Below are 23365 nucleotides of genomic sequence, written 5' to 3'. Positions count from 1 at the left end.
TGACCCAAATAAACTGAAAAAATATGAAACAGGAAGACCCCAAATTGCCAGGCTAGCTGTTGGGAGTTCTGCATTTTTGTTCAAACATGAGCAGTTCAAACTTACCTCTTGGCAGCAAACACCTTTAAAACAGAGGGAGAACAGAGTAAAAAGTTTGAACTCACAAGGAACAGGCAGAGATCTACAGCACAAGACATCGCACAGCACTAGTCTTTCCTTGAACCTATCCAGCTGTTGTACAGTGCTAATCACACTTGTCTATAACGCGCGAGCGTGCGGCCAGTGCGGCTTTCTCCGGGGAGCGCTACACTGGTGGCATTCCCGGAAACTGAGCTAGTCACGTGGCGCAACATGGAACGGCCCGCTCGAGGGGTGTCCTGCCCACTCTATCAGCTGGCGGCGAACGCGGAAGGCTGCCCGCACGCTTTTTACAAACATCATTGCTCGAACAATAAACACACTAAAGCATGAAGGCGTATCAACGATGTTGTCATCAAAAAACAAAACTATGTCATAAAGCAGTTTACTTTTATCGCTTATCAAGCTGATAGAGTGGGCAGGACGACACCCCTCGAGCGGGCCGTTCCATGTTGCGCCACGTGACTAGCTTAGTTTCCGCGAATGCCACCAGTCGAGCGCTCCCCGGAGAAAGCCGCACGCTCGCGCGTTATAGACAAGTGTACACAATCTATTGTGGAACCACATTTCAGAATTGCTTGATGAGGAATCCTTAGGGCAGGAATCCTCGTCTGCTGTGGCAGACAAAGAACTAAAACCTGCATCCCCTCCAAAAAGAAAGGACGCTCAAAGGTAAAGAAAAAAGGAATCTTTGCCCTGCAACGGGCAGTTTATTGCGGTATGTACACAGCCGTGACTAGAATGGCTCGACGGAAGAAAGGATGGACTGTCTGCGTCACTTGAGGTTATAATACTGGGCCTTCTTTTTACGGGCAGACAGCATGTCGTAGAAGGGATTGTGGCTGATGCTTTGCCTGCAGAGCAGAAAAGACCACAACCATCAGTGACACTTCCAAAAAGCCACCTCTTTTAGCTTAACCACACCAGCGCAGCAGTTGTGCTTTGGACAACTTTACGATTTAGGAAACTGGTTTTGCACCAGCTGTGTGTGAGTAGTTCTTAGAATGCACCCAACTTTAGTAGGATAAGCAGTGGTATAGTAGAGTAGAAGAGGCCCACACTCTTTAGCTTAGAAGCCATACAAGCCACATTGATGCATTTCAAGATACTATTGGTCCCATGAGAAGAACCAGAGGTCTGCAAACAATATGAGAACCAAATTGCATTAACCGATTTGTAGTTTTGTTGGGAAAACAGAAGCCAAATGCAGGAGTGCATTCGGCTTTTTGTTTCACAACGGAAGGGGAGCAACTGGCGTTAATTCTGATTCCAATCTCAAACTTAAGCGTTTGGCAGAGATCTGTCTGGTTGGGGAAAACTAAATTAAGAAGTGGGGATGTCTAACTAAGCCCTATTCAGGAACTTGATGTGCCAAAGTCAATCCTCCCTCTTCTTTGACTATGGCAATGGCCGTCGGGAAGCACCACTTTTTAACAAAAGTTTTGCCATCAAAAAGACAAAAACAAAAATATCGCCCCAGTCACCTCTGAAGAAAAGGCCAACTAGGCCTCGAGGTATCGGGCCCCTTTTTAATTAGGGCTTGGTTGCACATCCCCCCTTTTTAATTAAATCCCTATCTGCATACCTTATGTTATATAAAAAAAAAAATAAAGGGACCCAAAAGCTGTATTTTGAGGCAAAACTAGTAGAAAAGCTGAAAAACAGACGGTAACAAGCGGACATAAAAAGCAAAGCACCGCTTGTGATGGTGACCTAGGTCTCCCGATGCAAAACCCACCCTCAGCTTCCACTTTTTAATATTATGCTACTCTAAGTACCATATTTGCCAGACTCTAGTCCACAGACAATATGAATATGAAAGGTGAAATTTTATGCAATGCCGACTATCCACAAGTGCAAACCACAGAAGGATACTTTTTTTTTTTTTGAAGATTGCTCCATTATAGCGAGCTGCAACGGATTTTGTGAATCACAGGGTATGTTAACGATAATTGTTGTACACTACGAGCTTATTCTTTAGCTCATAAAGCAAGCACTTGTCAAGGCGCTTTATGTCTGAGAATTGCTCACATGTATTTTATGCACTAGAAGCGGACACTAAGAAAATGTTTTTTAATCCGAAATTTGTTTTTGCCGTCTCATGTGCACGAGTGAATTGTTTAAAAAATCTATTATATTAAAAGCCAACAAAATATGTGACTTTAAACTGCTTCAGCTAATACACACAAAAAAAAATATTCCTCACTCCAGAAGGTTGTAGTGCAGAGCATGTAATGAGGAAGTCTTTGGAAAGCCCCTAAAGTTAGAATAAGTTATGGAAAGCAACAAATTACTTACCAGGTACCTAATTCGTTAAATAAAATTGAAGAACTAATAAACTTCCAACATTTATTTCACAATTTCAAGAAAAGTATTAGAAAATTCCTGGTGGTAAGTGATGTCTGAGTAAAAAATAGTAACAGCGTAAAATATGTGTAAACCTAAACCAAAGCTTTTTTTTTTTTTTCTTTTTTCATCTTGCTTGATTGTTAAGTGGCTGACCTGCCAAGAATTTTGTAAGGTGGCAGACTGCAGACTTGCTCTTGCCTCCCGTCCAAATGTATCCCCCCCCCAAAAAAAAAAAGAAAAAAAAGGAACATTTGTTTGCATGTTGGGACGGGCTCTGACCTGAGGCAGTGTATCCAGTGGTCCTTCTCCTCGGGGCTGGCTGCGGACATCCGGTAGACAGTGTGCTTGCCCTCGACCACCTTGCCCTCAGAGTCGGTCTTGCAGGCCTTGATGAGCTCATTGGCCACCGAGAACAGCTCGAAGCAGTTGGGCTTGTGACGGTCCTGCACCTCCTTCACCTGCACATTCTCCAGCGGGATGATGCCCCGGGGCTCCTTGTCCTGTCACAAGGGGAAGACCGCGCACATGTCGCCAAGCGCTCGCCAAAATTTTCACAAGACGCCCAAAATTTTCTCAGAGAAAATAATGCGGAAGAAAAGTCGCTGCTTTGATTAAAAGCAACATCTACAATCGTAGGGTTGCTATAATAATCTTGAGGGAAAGGTCTCGCGCATTTTGGCTGCTTCAGAATGGCGGGCTATAGACATGGATGTCGGTGGTCCCAATGGAACCATATTGCTCACATTGCTGGCGACGCTTTTGATAGATACAAAGAAGCAGGAAAGCACAACTTGCAAGGTCTTAATCTAGTTTCTTTTACCCTTACTTCGCAAAAAAACACTGGCCTTTCTCATAGTATAAAAATAAATAAGGTTGAGCACTGGAACAACCTCATCCAGTCATGGCCGAACGAGCACGCCAAACCTCTCGTCTGCCTCCTTCCTCCGCTTTTCTGTCACTCTTTCCCATTCTTTCTCTCCGGACCACTGATGTCAGTGCTTACTATTTGCAGTATTCTGCTCCCATCTTTACCACCCTGTCTATAGTCATAGACCAAATGGATAGATAAATGCATGACTGAAACCTTCTAATCAGTTGGCAGCTTGCGCCACCTATACTTCATTTCAGGTTACCGTATGCTTGCTACAAGCGATCCCAGCCAACCCATCGAAAGTTGTAAGAAAATTGTGCGGCATTCAATTGGCTCCGATGGCTCGTGCTTCTGCTGTGGTCTATCGTAAAGTGAAACGGGGAATGGCCAGTGTTTGTAATTTCATCAGTTAATCTTTACCAGAGACTTTTCTAAACTCACCCAGTGCTGCCTAGTTGCTCAAACAGTAGTGTAACCTCTGCCACATTGATGGCGGTATTGAAGTATTTTATTAGGTGCCATCATTTATGCGTGCCAAGTTCTTTATCAATATGTCACTCTTTGACAAGCAAAAGTACAGCATGAAGCACTAAACTGAGAGAGTTCACATCAAGGGGCTTAGAGCCACGTGTGAGAACAGACTGGTCGAGCTAGAGTTTGGAATGAAAGCTGACTCTGAGCATATATCCTATCATGGATCACTTGCAAGGTAGCCTTGCCACCTATGTGACAGGCATGTGCAGTTGATTGAAGAAAAGACTAATATGGATTCATTCCAGGTAACAGTGGCATATCAGAATTCAATCAAAATGTTTAGCCACTAACATAAGATATCCAGCATGCACAGCCACAAGTTTTTCTCGCATGCCCCCATAACCTAAATGCGCCGACCTTGACGGACAATCCCAAGTAAGCATGTTCTCACCGTGGTATACTCAAAGTAGTAAAGGCAGTTGTCGTTGAGGATGAACCACCGCCGCTTCCAGCTCTTGTAGCGCCCACCTGCACGATGACAAGGCAAGGGGAAATAAGGTGAGATGTTTTACAGGCTGTCCACTATAAAAGCGCGTTCCATTCCGACCGCCAACGAACTTGCACTTAGCACGAAGCGTCCACTTACTCATCTTGGAGCTCCCTGAGATGCGAGGGGAAGGGGCAGAAAAAAGGGGGGGGGGGGGGGGGGGGGGAAAGAACGAGACGCAAAAAAACGTCTCAATTCTTCGAATGACTACGGAAAAATAAAGACACCTAGCTAAGCCATGCAAAAGCGAAGGAACTATGAAAATTGCATTTCCGCATCATCCGGGCAAGTTTAGAAGTTCCCAGGCAAGCTTCCTATTATCGGACAGAAACAAAAAGAGTGGCATAGAACTTCTAAAGAGCAACACGAGGTGGTTGAAATGAAGTGGGAATACATATTCACGGCATCAAGGGGGGCATGTAAAAAAATAATGCTAAGCAGTCACGAGAATAATCAGTTATTTTTTTTATTTGAAGAACACAGTACTATAAATAACTGATAGGGCAATAGACCCTTTCCGAAATTCAGTCTGGCCACTTTGATCACTATCATCATCATCTGAAAAACTGCATTGTGCCATACGAATGGCGGCTTTCTATTTACTGATGAGGGAACATGTTGAAGATACTCCTAAGCTGTGGATTCGAGGCCTATACATTCTAGACGTTAGCACGTTGCGAAACCGGAATTGAATACAAGCGCTGCGTAAGTGTTCATTTCACAAATTCGAGCCCAGTGAACCTGTTAGTGGCACGAAATCGACTTCGACACCCCTTGGCCTATATAATGCGTCAATGCAATATATCAATGCGTCTGTCTGGGTTGGCGCTTCGTTCTGACTGGTTGCATCGTTGTGGGAATCGACGCTGGAAGAGATGATCTAGAAAAACCTGGATAGCGAAAAGTTTATTCTCGTCTGCCGTTGGCATGCAAAAGTGACGGTGCCCGATAAAATACTGCAGGCTATGGGTTCATTGCCGCCATTCGTATGGCAAAAGTTAAACCGCCATTTCAGCCACCAGATGGCACCGAATTTCGGAAAGGGTCTATTCCCTGACCAATGTTCTGTATGTATGTGTTCACGTTCCATTTTAAAGTGAACTTCATCACCAGGCCAGTTAATTCTATTGGTTTAATCACTATGTTTATGGGATGTCAGATTGATCAAAAAGCAAAAATAAAGTTTTATTTGTGTATCCAAAAAGCATGCTTCCCATCTTCAACACATCTGGCTGTTGATTTCAGCACAGAGTCTGCTCTTAGGTCACCTGCAAACATTTCTAGCTGCTGAGTCCTAGAGACCTAGGTACTTGCAAAGCTATCTACTTAAATACTCAAAACTAAAATCAAACTACAAAAAAAAAAAAAAAAAAAAAAAAAAAAGCAATTTGTTGGTGATGTTTTCATAAAACAAGCACTAAAACCAGTTTCTTCCACAATTATTTCAAAGCAGAAGTAAGTTTCTATCCAGAGCAAAAGCTAGCTGACAAGAGCCGAGCATGCAGCCAAGCATATTTCTGCCAATTCTAAGCAAGATCCAGAACCCACCTTGCTTCCAGAGCCATCCTTCCCGGTCTGGATTAAAGAATGTGTGCATTAGATCATTCCCGTCGTCCTCCGGTATCTTAAAGGGCTCCTGACGGATGCTGTCGTACAGCGAAGCCAGCAACTCCCGCGGCAAGTCCCCGCCGTTGTTGATGCCCCTGTTCATCGACACAAACTGCTCCACCGACGGCTTGTCGCGCACGCTCGGGTTGTGCAGCGACGTGTTCAGCATGATCACTGCAAACGACAGCACGTAGCACGTGTCCGTGTTGCTGAAGACGCCCGGGTTCAGCTGGCAGTAGCGCTGGGCAAACTTCTCCATCATGCGGTCAATCTTCTGCGCCTCGCCGGGAAGCCTGAAGCTCCAGAGGAACTGTCGCAGTGCCTGGACCAAGATGAGGTCCGTGAAGTCGTGCAGCTCCACAAAGGCATCGAGGACCCGCATGTTGAAGTCGTTGCGTTCGCCGAGGTAATCTCCGATGGCGGTCTTGTTGAGGCCCTGCCCCTTATAAAGGAACTGGGCCACCTCGTGCGCCGCGTCTGGGCGGAGTAGTCCGTGTTCCACAAGGTACTCAATGCCTTTCTTGGGGTCCATGTTGAACTTCTTCTTGCCGATGGACAGCTGCTTGGCTTTGGTGGAAGTCCGAGAGCCGCCGTCCTCCTGCGCTTCGAGGCGCTCCATCTCGGCCGTCACCTCCTCGATCTCGTCCTTGAGCTGTTGGATCTCCCGGAGCAGCTCCGTCTTGCGCTGGCGGATCTCTGCCAGCAGCTGCTGCTCCTCATGGGTCAGGTCTGCACGGCACAGCAAAGAAAATTGCTCGTCGGAAGAGGAACGACCAGGCAGAATCATCTTGGAACTAAACAGGAGAGGATGTGAACTCTGGATAGCACAGATCTCGGTAAAACTGGAAGTACCCCCAGTTCAGGCTCCAAGGCAAATCAATTGGTGACTCCAAACCTTTTGGCACCAACTGCAATGCGCTACTTCGCATGACGTTTCCAACTGTAATTCATCATTTCTTTGGAGCCACACCCAATCACGCAAAGACGCCAATATTCTCCAAAACATATACTGACTATAGCCTGTTGCAGGTTTAGAATAGCAGGTCATGCCCCTCCCACAAAGCTCTGCTGGTCATGATTAGTGATTTCCTCGTCTGCACCATTCACTCAGCTAAACTGGAAAGAGTGGAGGGCTTTATGGGAAAAAGTTGTCCTGCTATTCCTAAGCCTGCAAAAGACTAGCATATTCAAAATAAAAGAATTCCAATGTGCAAACAGAGACATGAGAAGTAGCAGGAAACATGTTAGACATGTCCAACTGACAAAGAAAATTAAAAGCAAACTGCATTTTTGTTCAATTTCAATTCGGCAGTAACAAAACCACTAAAAATAGTGCAGACCTGAAATAGAATTAAATATAATTCAGAACAAAGCTGAAAAAGGGGAAAAAAACGTTCCTAAATTTAAATAAAAGTATTTTTTGTCACTTATCCCGTATGGGTGACAAAAAATAAAACAATTTAACCTGCAAATATTAAAAAAAAAAATTAAACTAAAGGGGAGACAAAACGAGAATAAATGACGGTCACAATTATATCCCACATGTATTCTATTGGCGTGGCAACGGCATAACAATATTTTCGTCCATACTGGAAGTGACAGTATTTCAAGATGGCGGTGCCCTTGAGAAATGGGTCTATTCACCTTGCGCAGATGCCAGCAGACTTTATTCCACTCTACACAAAAAGGAAGAAAAGCTCACCTGCATCCCATCATTGTTAGTTTGCTCTATCACACCACTCCCCTTCCCCCTTTTTCTGTTATTGTTGGCACACCGTTTGACCGTTTTCTTTTTTTCGCGTCCTGCTTCCTAGCCACCAAAATGGCGGCTGCACATTCGCCGTCTGCTAGCGTTTTCCACCGGCTTATCAGTTCTGAACTTCCGCGCCTGGGAGCTTCCGTGAATACCAAGCAACACCGCTTCCCCCACCCAAAGAAAAAGAAAAAGGAAAGAAAATATCTTGAAAACGAAATAAAACTCCGAAAGGACAGGTGGAAAGAGAAAAACAGAAACGAGACGTCGACACGCTTTAAAATGGCGGCCGCCATTTTTGTTGTTGAATTGATTCGCGTCCCTCCAGCCGACAGCAGCAACGTCTCTTTTTTTCCTCCTCACACCTGAACTTCCGGTGTGTGCGCACAGTTGACGCCACAAAATGACTAAAAATAAAAGTCCCACCAGGTGTTTCCTTGTATGCTCCCCGCACCCCTTGCAAAACAGCGTTACGGATGGGGGGCACACTTCGGGGTCGCCGACACACAAAAAGTGTCCCCTTCGATTTGAAGTGGGGCTGTTTTACAGACGACGTGATCTGCAAACCGCAACCGTTTCACGTCCGCAGAAAAATTAATAGAACGCACAAAAAAAGATGAACATCGAACGGGTGTCATAAAACCCTCAGAACTTTTTTTTTCTTCTTTTTTTTTTAAGATGCATATAACACGTCAGTCGAAGGGTTCAACGAAATGCCCACCAGCTACACAACCGTCGATATTATCCGTTCTCACGCTACGAAACAAGGCGAAAGATAACGATAGAAAGAAAAAAAAAAAAAAAAGATCGAACTCAATAAGAGATTGCGAAAGCATTAAGAAAGTCGTCTGCAATCGTCTCAAAAGCAGACGCCGCCGGCGCCGCCGGCAGCCATGTTTTGTCGGCGGCCGTCTACCGCAAGCGAAGCCGGAGTTTCGGACTTTCCCACGCGCGAAAAAACAAAACCGAAACCAATAAAACTGCCGCGCGGACGCCACCACTCAACCGGTTTTGTTTTTAAATTTATAACTTGGCCACTAAACGCGATCGAGCAATGACTGCGAACTCTAGACAGACACGGGAAAAGAACCGCATAGTATAGGGTGTCACAAATGAAAATTTACACGGTCTTTTTTACCGCAAAAATAAACTAGGCATCGCCGAACGCTCATTTTCCGCCCAAAGGTAGAGCTAGAGGTCACAACCAGATGCCGAAGTTTCAGCCCGATCCGATAACTTAATCAAAAGTTATAAGTGATTTTCTGAAAATTTCAATGGGAAAATAGACCCCATTTTCGCTCGTTTTCGGTTTCTGGTGCCATAGAGCCCCATGTGTTTGAAAACTCCGTCGGCCGCCATTTTCCCATTGAAATTTTCAGAAAATCATTTATAGCTTTTGATTAAGTTATCGGATCGGGTTGAAACTTTGGCATCTGGTTGTGACCTCCAGCTCTACATTTGGGCGGAGAATGAGCGTTCGGCGATGCCTAGTTTATTTTTGCGGTAAAAAAGACCGTGTAAATTTTCTTTTGTGACACCCTGTACATCCCTCAAAGAGCTAGTAGCTTTACGCGCAAACAGGGGCGATAGAAACCCCAATTATATCTATTAACCCAATAAGCTCCGCGTCGAAAAAAAAAAAGAGCCTGCAAGTTAGTACACGCTTCCCTTACAAATATTATCAATGAGTTTCTATTGAGTTACTATGTATTCTATCAGAATACATTAGAAACTCAATTGAAACTAATTTATCACTTTTATAAGGGTTATGCCTCTTGTCTTGTGTATATATTCAATTTTCTAAGCCTAATTAGTCGTCTGCGTCAGACGAGTATAAATTCGTTAAAAAAAATCATATCTCGCTCGCAAATTAATGATGACCCCGCCGTCATGATCACACTGTGCAACGAAGCGAAAAAAATAAATAAATACGAAAATGAAGGAAGACCCCCGTAGAGCTGAGGACGGAGGGAAGGGGGGGGCGCATAAATTTACGCAGGGACCGGATGTCCTACGAACTGGCGAAGCAGGCAAGCGTGTAAACAAGCAACAAAGCGACGGGCGGCCATGACAAACAAATTGCGACCGCTGCTAGTTCATTGCCCTGCCTCCACCGGAACGCATTGTATGAAGGCGAAGGGAAGGGCACATTTGCTGCGTCGCTCCAGAGTCACGTCCAACCAAGTCGGAAGTGGCTAGTCTGCGCTTCGGGCAACCCGCCAGGAGGGTCTAACCATAACAATGCTGTCCCCCACCAAAAACTGCCTAACCAGCCTAATCACCAATAAAAGACAGTAATCATGGGTCATTGCGGAAGACAGAGTTCTGGTTGCTTTGGAGCGCGCCGGGATTAGTACACCAGATCCCCCGGACCTCCGGGGATCGGCGGATGCCTTCCCGTCAGTCAACTTCCCGAGAATCCTCTTCCCGCGGTCCCGGATTTCAAAGCACATGTTTTCGCCATCGCGGCGGTGTTCAACGCACGAGCGAAGTTATTAACGTGAAAGATGCGTGTCGGTAAGCGATGTGTATCAGCGTAGCCCAATTGCCTCTTCAACGGAACACTCGTGAACCGTGTCCAAGTATACGTCTCGATTTTCGGCCTCTTCTGCTGAGGTCCGAAAAGGCAGTCGAATTCATGCGGGAGATACAAGCGATGCTCGTCGTCGCCGCTACTCGAGCCGCTGCTGCTGGAGGAGCTGCTCGGGCAACTGGACGACGAACTGCCATCAAGCAGAAACACAGCGCCTTGTTCGTCTACCTTCTTGTTCTTGTCCGTGTCCTTGCGCTGTTTTAATTTTTAGTCATAGAGGCCCTTTTCAAAAGTTCGCGCCAATTGCCTGCCCGCCATTGCTTGATCACGTGCTCTAATATGTATTGGATACGAGTGTGACGTCAGCTTTCGGCGAGGATTCGGATCCAATCACGCGCCTCGTGTCCAAACAATGGCGACCGCCAATGTTGCTTGGTGGACTTTTGAAAATGGTACCATTGGTACTCCATAGACTTTGTGGCATCCACCGACATTATTGGCGTTTCCGTTTAATGGCGAATTCCACTGGTCGTTTTGGAGCGCTTCTATTTCACTGGGCGATCGAGACGGACGTGTTCCACTCGTCGGTTTGGATCAGCTCCCACTCCAGATCTCGATCCGGATCCGAGAAAAGTCGCTCCGCCGATTTCGGCGGATTCGACCCCAGCGTAACCAGCCCTCGGCGCCCATACGTGACTTCCTTTCTTACCGGGCATCTCGCCTCGGAAGAATTCGTAATGGCCGCTTGCAAAGTGCCACCCGGTTTACAAACTTTACTGCTTTACTTGCTCGTCTACCTTCTTGTTCTTGTCCGTGTCCTTGCGCTGTTTTAATTTTTAATCATGAAATACCAACTAGCCCAAACTTCCACGTTAGTCAGCCTCTATGACCCACGATTCGCACACATCAAAACGTTACCAGCATACCGAAATGTTACCGATACCCGTACTCGCATGTATACACCAGCACGCCGGTGCGGTGGCGCTGCTATTGGCAGGGCGCATGCGCAGACGGTCCACTTGACGCGAATCTGGTTTTTGCGCAGGCGCAGTGCCCACACCTCGTGCGGAAACTGCGCCTTTGTCCACACCTCGTGAGGGCTTGTTGGGAAACAAAAGCGTGACCGTTTCGTCTCAAATTAATTTTCGCCAATGATGCCCAAATTCGATGAAGGGTTTTCCTTCGACTTTTATTGCGATTCCCCGAGAAGCTCGGAGGGGAGAAATTACAACCACTGCAAGTAATGAGGACACCGACTTGCCCCCTATTCTCAAATTCCCCGGACTTAAGAAGATTTAGGCCAAAATCCTTCCCAGTTAGGCTTCTCCCGTTGAACTTGTTGGCACAAATCCAAGGAATTCAGACTTATTTTCCACGACCAAACGTCTAAAAAAAAAAAAAAAAAAGAAAAAAAAGGGGGGGGGGGGGGGGGGGGGCTTGTGAATGACGTCTCTTAGGTGCGGCAGACTTTGTTTTGCTTCGGAAGAGTCTGAAATGTAGAATCGGGGTCGCTGCGCATGGCTGCTCCATGGGATTCCCAGAACTCCAGTAAGTGAAATGCCGCGCTCGGTTTCGTGTCTGCTTTAGGAATTCAGACAGGAAAAGCCCGGAGCACGCGAAATCCTTCCGTCCTTCATTGAACTGCCGCCCTTTTCCCCGTTTGCTTGAGCTTTGCGTTAGTGTCAAGAATGTACCAACATTTTTAAGGAAACGTGTATCTAAATATCACACGAGACGCGTGGTATTCGGCGAATGAAATTTACCGCAAAAGCCTTCTCCCTGTATTACACCAGGGCAAGGGGAGATTGTTCTGGCAAGTTTAATTACAAAACATTCCTAGAACTGTTTGCCTTACCTCGCTGAAACAATTTCTGAAGTGTCTCCCCGCAGAGTTCAAACTCGTCTCAACAATGACGACGAAACATTAGCCAAGTCATGCGTATGCGTTGGCAGAGGATTTACGCTGTTCCTTTTGGGTCGTTCTGATGGACTGGATACTGTTGGCTAAACGTTGTCCGGCAATCAGTCTACAAAAACCGGTACCTAACCAGTTCTATCAAAGGTTCAAATTGCCAAACTAAAAAAAATAAAAGGAAGGTTTAACGATTATAGTTCTTTTTTTCTTCTTGGTTACAAGATAGGTCACGCAACCCCAACCGCCAATAATTCCGAACGACAGAAGGCCTGACTCACCGAAATCGGCCCCCTGAGCAGACGCGCTACCATGGCAACGAGAGACAGCTCTAAGCAGCTCGCGACCCGCTAGGGCTTCAACCAATTCCTTTCGGTCTTCTGAAACGCCTCAATACACGTCTTGAAAAAAGAAAGGAATGATAAAAAAAAGCTTCTCCGAAGCCCTGCCCGCACGCCGTTTGATATCGCCAGAAGTCACGCTACGTCACGCCACTACAAAATCGTCAGCCAAAACCACCTGCGTCAGTCCACGGATCCAGGTCCGTTTAAAGAATGCGGTAACAGCTGCAATCCAGCCAGGATAATGACAAATTGTATTCACATACGCGCAAAAGAAACAAGCATGGCTGATAGCTTCGAATCCCACAAACCAATTCGTTTAACAAATCTGTTAGGATTACACTAAATATTGATCCGAAAATCAAGATATTAATTTATTCATCTAACTAAAATGGAGGATATTACATTGGGGAGGAGGAGTAAATAAAATATAGTATATAACGAAAATGTAAACGTGAAAGCAAAACAAAATAAAAAAAGCTAAAATGACGAATAAAATAAATGCAAGAAAAAAACAAAAAAAAACAGATGACGAAAGAAAAACATGGACGTTATTACAGCACACATGAAGGACTCATCCACAGCTGCAACAAGTTATATGTATTTCCCACAAGTGCGTCGCAGATCATACCAAAATCTATTTTAAGATCGCTTATAAACGCGTTCGAGTTCTACGTACACTTCCTGTACCCGAGCACAAGCTTCATGCGATATGTATGAGAGCCACCTATCTTTACACATACAGGAAGTACACCGGTAACGCGCATCAGACTTCGTTTGCTAACGCGTGTCACAGCATCGCCTTGACCTGCCAACAACGATGAGACATCGTCTGCTAGTTCTCTACAGAAATCGTCTGCTAACGCGCGTCAAAATACCGCCTTGACCCGCTAACAACCATCAGACTTCGTCTGCTAACGCTCACCAGACATCGCCTGCTAAAGCTCTTCAGAAATCGTCTGCTAACGCGCGTGAAAGTACCGCCTGCTAACAACCATCAGACTTCGTCTGCTAACGCGCGTATGAAGGTACTAACGCGCGTCACCACTCTCCTGACGACCTGCTAACTAGCAGACATTGTCTGCTACCGCTCATCAGATATCGCTCGCTAACGCGCGTCAGCTAATGCGCTTTGGAGTTCCGTCTGCGAAAACGCTTCAAGAACCGTCTCTGTCGAAGCACCTGATGAATTAAAACAGCTCGGGATTTATTTGCTAGTGCATTCCTGAAATTTGGCTGAGACTGAGAAGATCAACTTTTTGTTTAGACTAGTCCCGAAAAAACGTCAAAACCGTCGAACTCCCGACAGTTAACGAGAAAAACAATGAGAGCCAGAACAACAAAGACAACTCACAGGCATCAACGTCGAGCGGTCGCATCGCAAACACACTGCCATGCGAATCCGTGAGCGGGCCAACAACATCTGCCACCGCGCTTCGCACAATCGCCCTTCTGTTGTTGGGTCACTTGTTTTGCTTCTTCCCTTCTTTTTTTTTTATTTTGGTTTCTGACTGGGGGCCGCCATCTTTTATCACCCCCCACCCTTCCCATCACCCCCTACCACCACCTCTACCTACCTGCCGTCTGCTTTTCAATGACCCTCCCCCTCACCCCACCCGAATCCAGATAGGAAAGGAGGGAAGTTCTATTATGTAAAAAGCCGAGGTAAGGGAAAGGGACCCCTTTTCATACGCTCTTTGTTTAGGTTTTGACATTATCTGTTTTATATCCAGCTATATATTTATATGGAAGGGGCATCAACGCGCTAAAAATGGCGCGAGCATGACCCCTAGCGGGGGGTGTATAGAGGCGACAACGATCGAATCAGAGAGGGGGAAAAACGGAGGTGGGTAAATACACACACAGGTGATTCAGGCCGCGTTTTTTTTTTTTTTCTTCTCTCGTTTTTTTTTTTTTAACACAAAAAGAGGGCGCAGTTTTACCTGAGCCGTCTGTACTGATGAATCAGTCTGCGATGCCTCACCTACCACGCCCTTACGTGACAAATACCTTAGATTTCGAAGCAAAACAAAGATACTTGGCAATGTCGCAAGACAAAAGGATCGATGGATGAACGCAAAGACATTACGTGTGTCCGTGCGACAGCTGTTCTCAACTCAAGGTCACAATAGATTTGTACCTAAACACAATTAAACGAGAAAAAAAAAGATCTGCAGAGCCTGAAAATTAAAATAAAACCAGAAACATTACTCATACACCGCAAAAAAAAAAAAAAAAAAAAAAAAAAGCTAAATCATTTTAAAAGTTAGTTTTGTATCGTTTTCCACGACTCTTTTTTAGCATTCTTTTACGGCTAGAACAGAAGATTGGATTTTGCAACTTTATACAACATGCGCTTGCGCAAAAACGATAAATTCGTTAAAAAACAACAAAAAAATGCCACAGCAATTTTTTTTTTTCTCCCAACGTCCCTAGCACAGAGTCCCTTGATATTCATACATATAACATACGATTTCTTTTGCTCGTAGCTAAACTTTCCAATTTCTAAAACTTGACGTGTTCCCAAAACGTATCCACAAAAACAGTTTTAACAAAAATAAGTTGCGCATAGCCAAACGCTCAGTCTCCACCCAAATTCATCGTTAGCGAATTCTAAAGTTTCGAAACTGCCGTTGTTTGATGCGAAAGTCGCATCTTGTAAAGCGATTCTCGGAAATTTTGAATAGGAAAATGGCGGCCGGCGATGCCCACGAATACACGGTGAGAATGGCGCCTGCTATTGAACACGGGTCATTTTCAGTTTTGGATAGTAACGCGTTACTGTAATTTCGTTACTTTTTTGTTAACTTGTAACTGTAGTTCTACTACTTTTTCTCAGGTAACGATAAAAGTAACGACGTTACTTTCCAGTTTTTAATGAATAATATATCATTGAACGAGTACAATCTAGCTATTCCTAGCATTTTCCAAATTGCCTGTTCCAACGTTTCGAGTGTCAAGTTGGCCTTGCACAAACTTGTAAATACGTCATTTCTCGCGAGTCACGACCCGAATATAGTAAATAGTCACGTGTAGATGTGATGAAAAAAAAAATCTAGTTATCTTTGCGCACGCGCTTGTACTTTGTGACTGGACACTTACATCTTAGTATCTTGAAGCACTATCAATGTTGCCGCTGTTCTTTTTTCTGAGCCGTGAAATAACAATACACGCCGAGGGCATTGAGATTGTTTCGTATTTTCATTAGCACCACTAATCTGCACTGCGCATGCTTCGTATTTTGATTTGCGCCACTACTCTGGCGTGGTGTCAACAGTCGAGGCAAAATTTACTGCTGTTTGCGCGGGGTCTGTTCAGCAAGGGCAGGGACGTGTTCGCCACAAAAAAAAAAAAAAAAACAAAAAAAACAAGGGAAGCTTTTTCAGACACTAATTTCGAGAAGCAACTTCTGCTGAGTTACAATATGAAGCAAAAAGCGTACATTTTTTAGTTTTATGCAATAAAACTTAATGATGGACGTTTTCGTTTTTTCTAAATTTTTCGTGTTATAGAAACGTAACTGAAAAGTAACGTCGTTACTTTTTCAAAGTAACTGTAAGGAGTTACTTTTTTGTTGAGGTAACTGTAACGGTAACTTTCGCTACTTTTTTCTGAAAGCAACTGCAACTAACGAATTACTTTTTAAAAGTAACTTACCCAAGACTGGTCATTTTCCTACTAAAAGTTAAAATCGCAAACAACCTTACAACAAGATAACTGTTAAGTATAAACCGCATGTAAGCGATTAGCCGAGAGACGAGACAAGCGACGCCGACCCGCTTCGCTGTCGCTCGGTCAGTCGCGCGACCAGGCAAACCGCACGAAAGCGGCGGGAGTAAGCGACCAAGACTGTGAACGACGTTTTTTAAAAAAAATCTAAAAAAAAAAAAAAAAAACCCGATTGGAGCAAAAAAAAAAAAAAAAGTTTGGCCCTTCGCGAAGCATTACTAATTTCCCCATTCATGATACATGTAGGTGAATTTTAGATTAAACGCTCGTTATCTTATCAAGACGCACGCGTCGCAAACGGCAATAGCATCGCTTCTTCCTGCGTATAAACAATGCGCATAACTACCTTTTTTTTTTCTTGAGTTGAAAACGAGTATAGCTACTTTAGAAAGAACGAGTAACATACTTTCGTTATTTTTTTAAAGTAACAAGTAATGGAGGGGAACGCGCACAAGTACACGATCTCATTCCCACCCCAGCTCGCACCTGCAACTTGCGCGACGAGTGAACAGTAGATAGGCCATAAAAAGATGCGCAGAAGATACGTGAGTATGAGTTATCCCAGAACGAAAGCGTTAAAAAGCGAGGAGTTAGAATAGACCACGGATATTGGAAGCGGCTACTGCTTCACAAAAGACCACAATCAGACTAACCAGAAAATAACCCGTTAATTTCAAGCCGAGGTAGCGCGTCCCTCGTGAAACGCAGTAAGGATTTCAGTAATCTGTCCACGTCTGGTTCGAGCGAACCAAGCTCGACCACGCATTATCAAACTCGCACGCGATTGGTCGAATATATAGTCACGTGGTCGAAGCAATCGCGCAATAAAAAAGAAATAAAATGCATACATTGGAACTGGTAGTATAGAACTGCACACAAATATGGCGAGTTGGACAAAAAAATGCCCTCCTTTAATAACCTCACGGCTCAAAGTGCTGAATAACCGGTCACGTTAAAAAATACAACTATGCATTTTTGTTTTTAGCCAACGTGAGTTTATAACGGTTGCAGCTGCTTTTTTATATATACATAATGTGGATAAAACAGTGCCGAACGACAAAGACTAGACGGAAGGAACAGTCGCGGACTCGCAACCCTACGCCAACTAGCCCAGCTTTCAACTTAGGTACGGTTTTTTTCATATATAATTTTTATTTTGCGAACTATCAGATTTTCTGAAATATGAATAATTTCCAGCCGCGAACGAATTGCACGCCGATGCCAGCTTTATTCAGTTACTATTTAGCGTAGTAACAAATAGCAGACGAATTCAGAACGGATAAAAACAAATGAACATTTTGAATTGGGCGATCGCAGGCGCTACCTAGTTAGAGGGTTATTAACCTATACAAGTAACAGTGTTTAGTAAAAACAAAAATAGCGCGCTTGCTCCGAAAATAGCCGCGTAACTATAGTGAGCTATTCTGGTACACTATAAACTAACCCGTCAGAACGTTCGTTGATAATGATCCGACACGGATTTTTTTCCTTACCAAGCTTGATTCAGCGTAATATCCAAACACATTTTGTCATAAAAAAAATTAAAGAAAGGCAGACACGGCGCGAAGGCTATAAAAACCGCCACTTGCCTTCAGGGCCTAATTAGGCCTAATTGTAAATCGATCCGGAGGAGATAACGACTTTCGCCATTTCTTACATATCTCCCCAGCGACGCAGAGCCTTCGACCGATTACTCGGAATTCACGAGATACCCGGAACTTCCCGAGAAAAATGGTCATTATCTTATCGGAAAACGTTTTTTCCCCTGGTTGCCCAGGAACGCATTGTTCCGCGTAGACCGCCGACTTCTACATGCTATCGCAGACGAATAGAATAATCTTAAGACACAAAAGCGACTCCCATTGTGTTGCTAAAAAACAACCAACAACAATAAACTTCCAGAAAGGAAAAACGGCACGATTTTGAGTGCTAAAGAGCGAATCCATGAGTATGCAATGACTGCCCGGCTCAAGCAGACGACGCGATCCCTTACATTTATCGTAAATTGTAAATACAATTCCTTACTTTTTTTTAGTAACGTCTACAAGTCTGCAGGACACTTCGAAAGGTATATTAAAAACTTGCAGTGCACGAAACAGTTAGCGCGAACACGACATCGGCGCCTTATCACGTTTTATGGACTCGCAAAATTTCACCGCTTACGTTGCTTCCCCGAACGAGCAGATGCTTTTTCTGAAATCACTGTCAGCAAAACCACAGAATACTTAGGCGAGCTGGTGCGCATTAATCATGATCTTTAAACCCTGGGACTGGGAAGGAACCTTGAATGTATATTAAAAGAGACAGAAGGAAGGTGACAGACAAGCGTGTCAACACGCTTGTCTGTAACCTTTATCCTGTCTCTTCTAATATATATCCAAGTTTCCTCCCCAGTCTCGGAGTTTAAAGATCATGATTAACACTATACTTCATTGCAGTCTTGCTAAACCCTCTAATTCAAATAAAAAAAAAAAGAAAAATCCGAGTTGTTTGTGAGCGATAAAATTACACTGCATATCAACAGATCGAAATTTCCAAAGCTAAGCCCAGTTACACACTACTAGATTTGCAATTTTTTGAGCCTGCACAAAATGAGCACAGCAGCAACAAAGACCTGCTGTAACAAGGCCAAAGTCCTTATCCTTGTGAAGGTCCCAGGAACATATGACCGCGGTAATCTTATCGCATGATAAAACTTTTGCCAAGGCTTGCGACCTCTCCAGGGACGCATGTCTACGCCTAAACACGATACCTTTGTTCCAGGTGGCAGATTGTCGGTATAAAACACTGGCAAATCCAAAAGGAAAATCGTAAGCAACTTGCGCCACCTAGGTCAAGATTGAAGTAAAGGCTCGTCCACACTCTTGCAACCGAGTACGACCGAGAGAGACGAGACTCGTTAAAATCTCGTAAAATTTCTTAGGACGAGAGAACACACTGGCACCATCTATGCGGTGACCCTGGAACTGCATTTCACAAGAGCGAAGGTTTTGCGGTATTTCCGAGGTCAAATGTGCGTAATACCTACAAGAAAGGCTCGTTTATAACGTTGACAAAAGTTTTTAGAGTCAAGAAAGAAAGGTTAATGCGCTAGAGAAATGGAAAATATGCCGGACCGCTAAGTTTACACTGCTACCCAAGAGATGGCGCCAGTGTGAACGGGCCTGAAACATCTAGGATGATGTGGTCGTGTCGTCTTCGTCCTACGCGTTTATTCTTTCTTTAATTGTAACTTTCAAAACCCCATTACTTTATGCACATAGTGTCCTCCCCCGAAGATTATTATTATTATTTATTTTTATTTTTGTCACCGCAAAAATAAATTATGCATTGGTGAATGTTCACTCTCCGCCCAAATGTAGTGCTAGAGGTCCGAACGAGATGTCAAAGGTTCAGCACAAACCGTTATGATATTCAAAAGTCATAAGCAATTTTATGAAATTTTCAATGGTGAAATGGCACCCGAAAGAGCTCTGGAATACTAAAAGCTTTATGGAGCCAGTTGCCGAGTTTCCAGAAAATTGCTTATAACTTTTGAATAAGATAGCTGTGATGCTGAAACTTTAGCATATTTTTCGGACCTCCAGCGCTAAATTTAAACGGAGAATGAGCGTTCAGCAATGGATAGTTTATTTCTGCAATAAAAAAAGAAAAAGAAAACAGCCAATTTTTTTAGTGGTTGTGATAGATGTAATTTTACCTCTCTCCAAACTTTAATCACTAATCAATCAACTGTGGTCGCAAACTAAGTAGAAACAGTGTTCACACACAGCTAGTTTTCTTCTGAATTTCGGAGGTGGCCAAAACTTGGCACTAATGGAGGTACACTACAAAAAATGTGCCGCAATGTGAAAAATAAATCCTGCAAGGCTCTCAGATTGCATGCACTCATAGAGGTGATTTCCCAGTGGAAACAGCATTAAACAGTGACCCAGAGCTTTGTACAGGAATATTAAAAAAAGAAACACCAAAAAATAGTTAATATTCTTCTGCCAGTGTTCACCAGACGAGTTGGAATTAAGCCACCGGGAACCATTACAAGATGCACAACCACACACAGTGCAATGGTGACTGTACAAGCACACATTTTGCAGCACACTGTGCCTAGCCCCCCCCCCTTTTTTTTTTTTGGTGCGGCACGGACACAACAGCTTTTACCAGAGAAGAGAAGATATGGCCAGTCACAGCGACAGCCTCGAAGCATCCCTAGAAGAGATTTTACCATTTCAAAATTACTTCTGGTCGCCTAGCAACCGATGTTATTTCAGCGAGGTATTAAAATCCCAGTCATTCTTTGAAGCAATGCACAAGTTTCCAGTAAAAATTCAAGCTCAAGCACTGCCCTAATATCAGGGCAGTGCTTGTTTGTTTATGGAGATAAAACAATAATGCATGATCAAATATGACCGTCTGAAAAGTGACACTGGCACAACAATTTTCCAACTTTCTCCCCATTACACTGAACACAAAACTAACAATTATGTTCTGTGTGCATAGTATGAAGCTGGCAGCTTGCACCATTGAAATCTATGTAACCCCAACAGAATTAAGCACTGCAATCACAAACCACCATATTGCATAGAATGTTCCAATGGCAGAGTACATTAAGCAACCTGCGGAGGATATGACCAGTGGAACCAGGTTTATAATTCCCAACAATATTGCTGTAATATGAAAGAGTCGCAGAGAAGTGTGTATTACTACGGATGCAAGCAAAGAGGAAGAGAACGCTGCTCAGGCCAGACAAAAGCAAGGTTCCTGTTTACAAGCAGCATCATGGCTCACGGCAACTTGCAAAACAATGAAAACGTTTCCTGGGATTCAACAAAAAGTTTCCGATCAGTTTGTTGAATGGAAATATGTTCAGGAGTCTCATTGCACTCAATCTGACAAGACAAGTGGACAAAGCACACAAGTAATGGAAGCACTTATCTCCACCTATAGGCCTTGAAATGAAAGATACACATTTAGTACTCTCCCAGAAAAAAAACATGCCATTGTTGTCAAGGCACATGACCATCAGCCAATGTTTATAAATGTGTCCACGAGACAGTATGCACACTGGTACGAGCAATTAAAACTCACATTTATGCTGAGACAAATGTGGTGCGACGATGACTCCATTCGTTACAAGCTCCCACGAGGAGACAATGAAGTTGGGAGTCAAGCCCAATTGACCCCATTTACAAAAGGAGCGAAAGCAACTCCTGGGTCATGTGGCTTGGTCACCGTCTTTGCAAAAAGCTTCCGTGCCAGGACTCTATATCCAGAGACAACCTGCTTGATGCCAGTCATATTGTCTAAACGCTGCCAATAGTTCTGACAGCACCTGGCAACTGCCAGCCGATTTCTTGGCAGCCAAACAAACTGGAAGTTTCGTAACCTTCAACCTACGCAAATTCGGCCGACTGGAAAACGAAGGGGAACAATGCGACCAATTACACGGTGATAGCACCTTCCCCCTCATCCGTAACGTCATCTCAGACCTCATCTCCGATTGGTCGTTCGAGGTCACGTGATTCACAGAACCCAACACCCCATCATCAAGATATGCGGCCAGGGTTTGAATCGAAATGTCGTTTGAATAAAGTACTTTTTAATGAGAATTGCTCTGACCAGATGTTTGAGTCACGAAGCAGAGTTTATTACAACAAACGCTGCCGGCTCGTTAGAACCTTTGAGAAATACTTAGGAGACGGGCATTCTTCACGGCGTGAAGCACGCACGAAAAAAGGGGGCGCAATCTCACACAGTACAAAAACAAGCCATTACCATTCGACCTTGCAATAGGTGCTTTAGTGACGCAAGCATTCAACCATGCAGCGACGGAATTCACGACATCGCGCAAGCCAGCGCTCCCCGTCCACGACAGTATTTCCCGCAAAGCGATTCCACCTTCCACTACACCTTTTTTTTTTTTTTTAAACTGCAAAAAACAACAACAAAAACTTCGCTCGCTCTGACGTCACAACTCGCACCAACGAAAACAACACGCTTTTACCACAGCGACCGCGTGATATTCGAAACGACCGAAAACTTCTTGAGGACAAACTCGCACCGACCTTAACCCGAACAACGACGATCTATTCTCAGCCAAGACCTATCGTAATCGAAACTCCACTTCCTAGGGGCTTCCTGCACACACATACACCCCCGTTTCCTGCACAAACGATGATTTGCCAAATCGAGTTTGTCATCAGAGGCGTTCGCGTTTTTCCTGCTTGGGCCGACAAATTTCGTCACGCCAGCTCGAGATGGAAGAGTTTCAAAAACGAGCGCTGAACGTTGCCCGTTTCCAAGGCGCCCACTATGCAAATAATCGGAATTGCGATCAGCCGTTGACGAGGGCGACAACTGCTATCAAATAAAACAATGAGAAACAAAACCAGGATCATAGGCTTACTTACCGGACGTGCCGAAGGTCTCAGTGCCAGTTCGCTGCATCGCTGCTACGTTCATGGTGCTGGTTTTAGACGAGTTAGAAAAGTGAGCAGTAAAACGAACTCCTTAGTGAACGAGTCATACAAGATTAGGTGGCTGGCTGTTCCAGTAGAACAACGAAAACAACGTTAAAATAAGGGTTTTTAAGTTAAAGAAAGACGTGAGGGTGGCGGACGATGCAGCGTCACAACACCCCACCGCACATCGCAATGTGGGCACACTGGGGAGGACGGGGGGTGGGAAATCCGCGGCTTGTTCGCGAGGTCCTTGAACGTGAGGCGGAAGTTGATGTGGTGGCGCCCCCGTCGGAAACGGTGGGCGCCGTCCCCCGCGTAGTGGCGCTAGCTTCCGCACAAATAAATATGCCTTCCCAAGTGTGGAAATTTTGGTGTTAAAAAAGAAAAAAAAAGGGGGCTAAGCAAAAAAATCGATGCGTTGAGTGCGGCCAAACGGGTAAACAAGGTCATTGCGCTTCAGTGATACTAACGCATGGCCGTTTTAACGCAAGGGTGGCGGTCGGCAAAGAAAAATGTTTGGTGTTGCGTACCTACACAGATTTATGAACTTTACGTTCCGCTGTGTCCACCGCTGATGGTGTCCACAACTGCTGTCGAAACGCAGACACGCCTTTTTAGTCTTTTTAACTTATCTTGTAGCAAATCCACATAT

General features: G+C 44.5%; 1 protein-coding gene across 2 annotated transcripts; it reads right to left on the bottom strand.

The window, feature by feature from the left end:
• Positions 1 to 811: 811 nt before the first annotated feature.
• LOC8040289 (cytohesin-1) lies at positions 812 to 22976 on the bottom strand. Of its 2 annotated transcripts, XM_029988500.3 has the most exons (6): positions 22663 to 22937; positions 20414 to 20461; positions 5928 to 6716; positions 4284 to 4360; positions 2767 to 2987; positions 812 to 992 (listed from the first exon to the last, which is right to left on the bottom strand). In XM_029988500.3, exons 1-6 carry the CDS (start codon positions 22712 to 22714, stop codon positions 914 to 916), a joined length of 1266 nt encoding a protein of 421 aa, XP_029844360.1. In that variant the 5' UTR covers positions 22715 to 22937; the 3' UTR covers positions 812 to 913. The 2 variants fall into 2 exon arrangements, with proteins under 2 accessions (XP_029844360.1, XP_002414134.2); XM_002414089.5 differs by lacking the exon at positions 20414 to 20461 and having other exon boundaries at positions 22663 to 22976.
• Between the last annotated feature and the right edge of the window lie 389 nt (positions 22977 to 23365).

Source organism: Ixodes scapularis, unplaced genomic scaffold, assembly GCF_016920785.2.
Source record: "Ixodes scapularis isolate PalLabHiFi unplaced genomic scaffold, ASM1692078v2 PGA_scaffold6__148_contigs__length_123643588, whole genome shotgun sequence".
Lineage (NCBI taxonomy): Eukaryota > Metazoa > Arthropoda > Arachnida > Ixodida > Ixodidae > Ixodes > Ixodes scapularis.
The sequence above is the reverse complement of the archived record's forward strand: the minus strand, read 5'-3'. Positions and strand labels throughout refer to the sequence as shown.

What these genes read in the sequence shown, in the direction of transcription:
- LOC8040289 (XM_029988500.3), bottom strand. Translation starts at nt 22,714, where the DNA reads ATGAACGTAGCAGCGATGCAGCGAACTGGCACTGAGACCTTCGGCACG. An exon ending in TGAGACCTTCGGCACGTCCG is followed by an intron (nt 20,462 to 22,662) that starts GTAAGTAAGCCT and finishes AATCTCTTCTAG; the next exon opens with GGATGCTTCGAGGCTGTCGC. An exon ending in GCCATATCTTCTCTTCTCTG is followed by an intron (nt 6,717 to 20,413) that starts GTAAAAGCTGTT and finishes TGTGCCGTGCAG; the next exon opens with ACCTGACCCATGAGGAGCAG.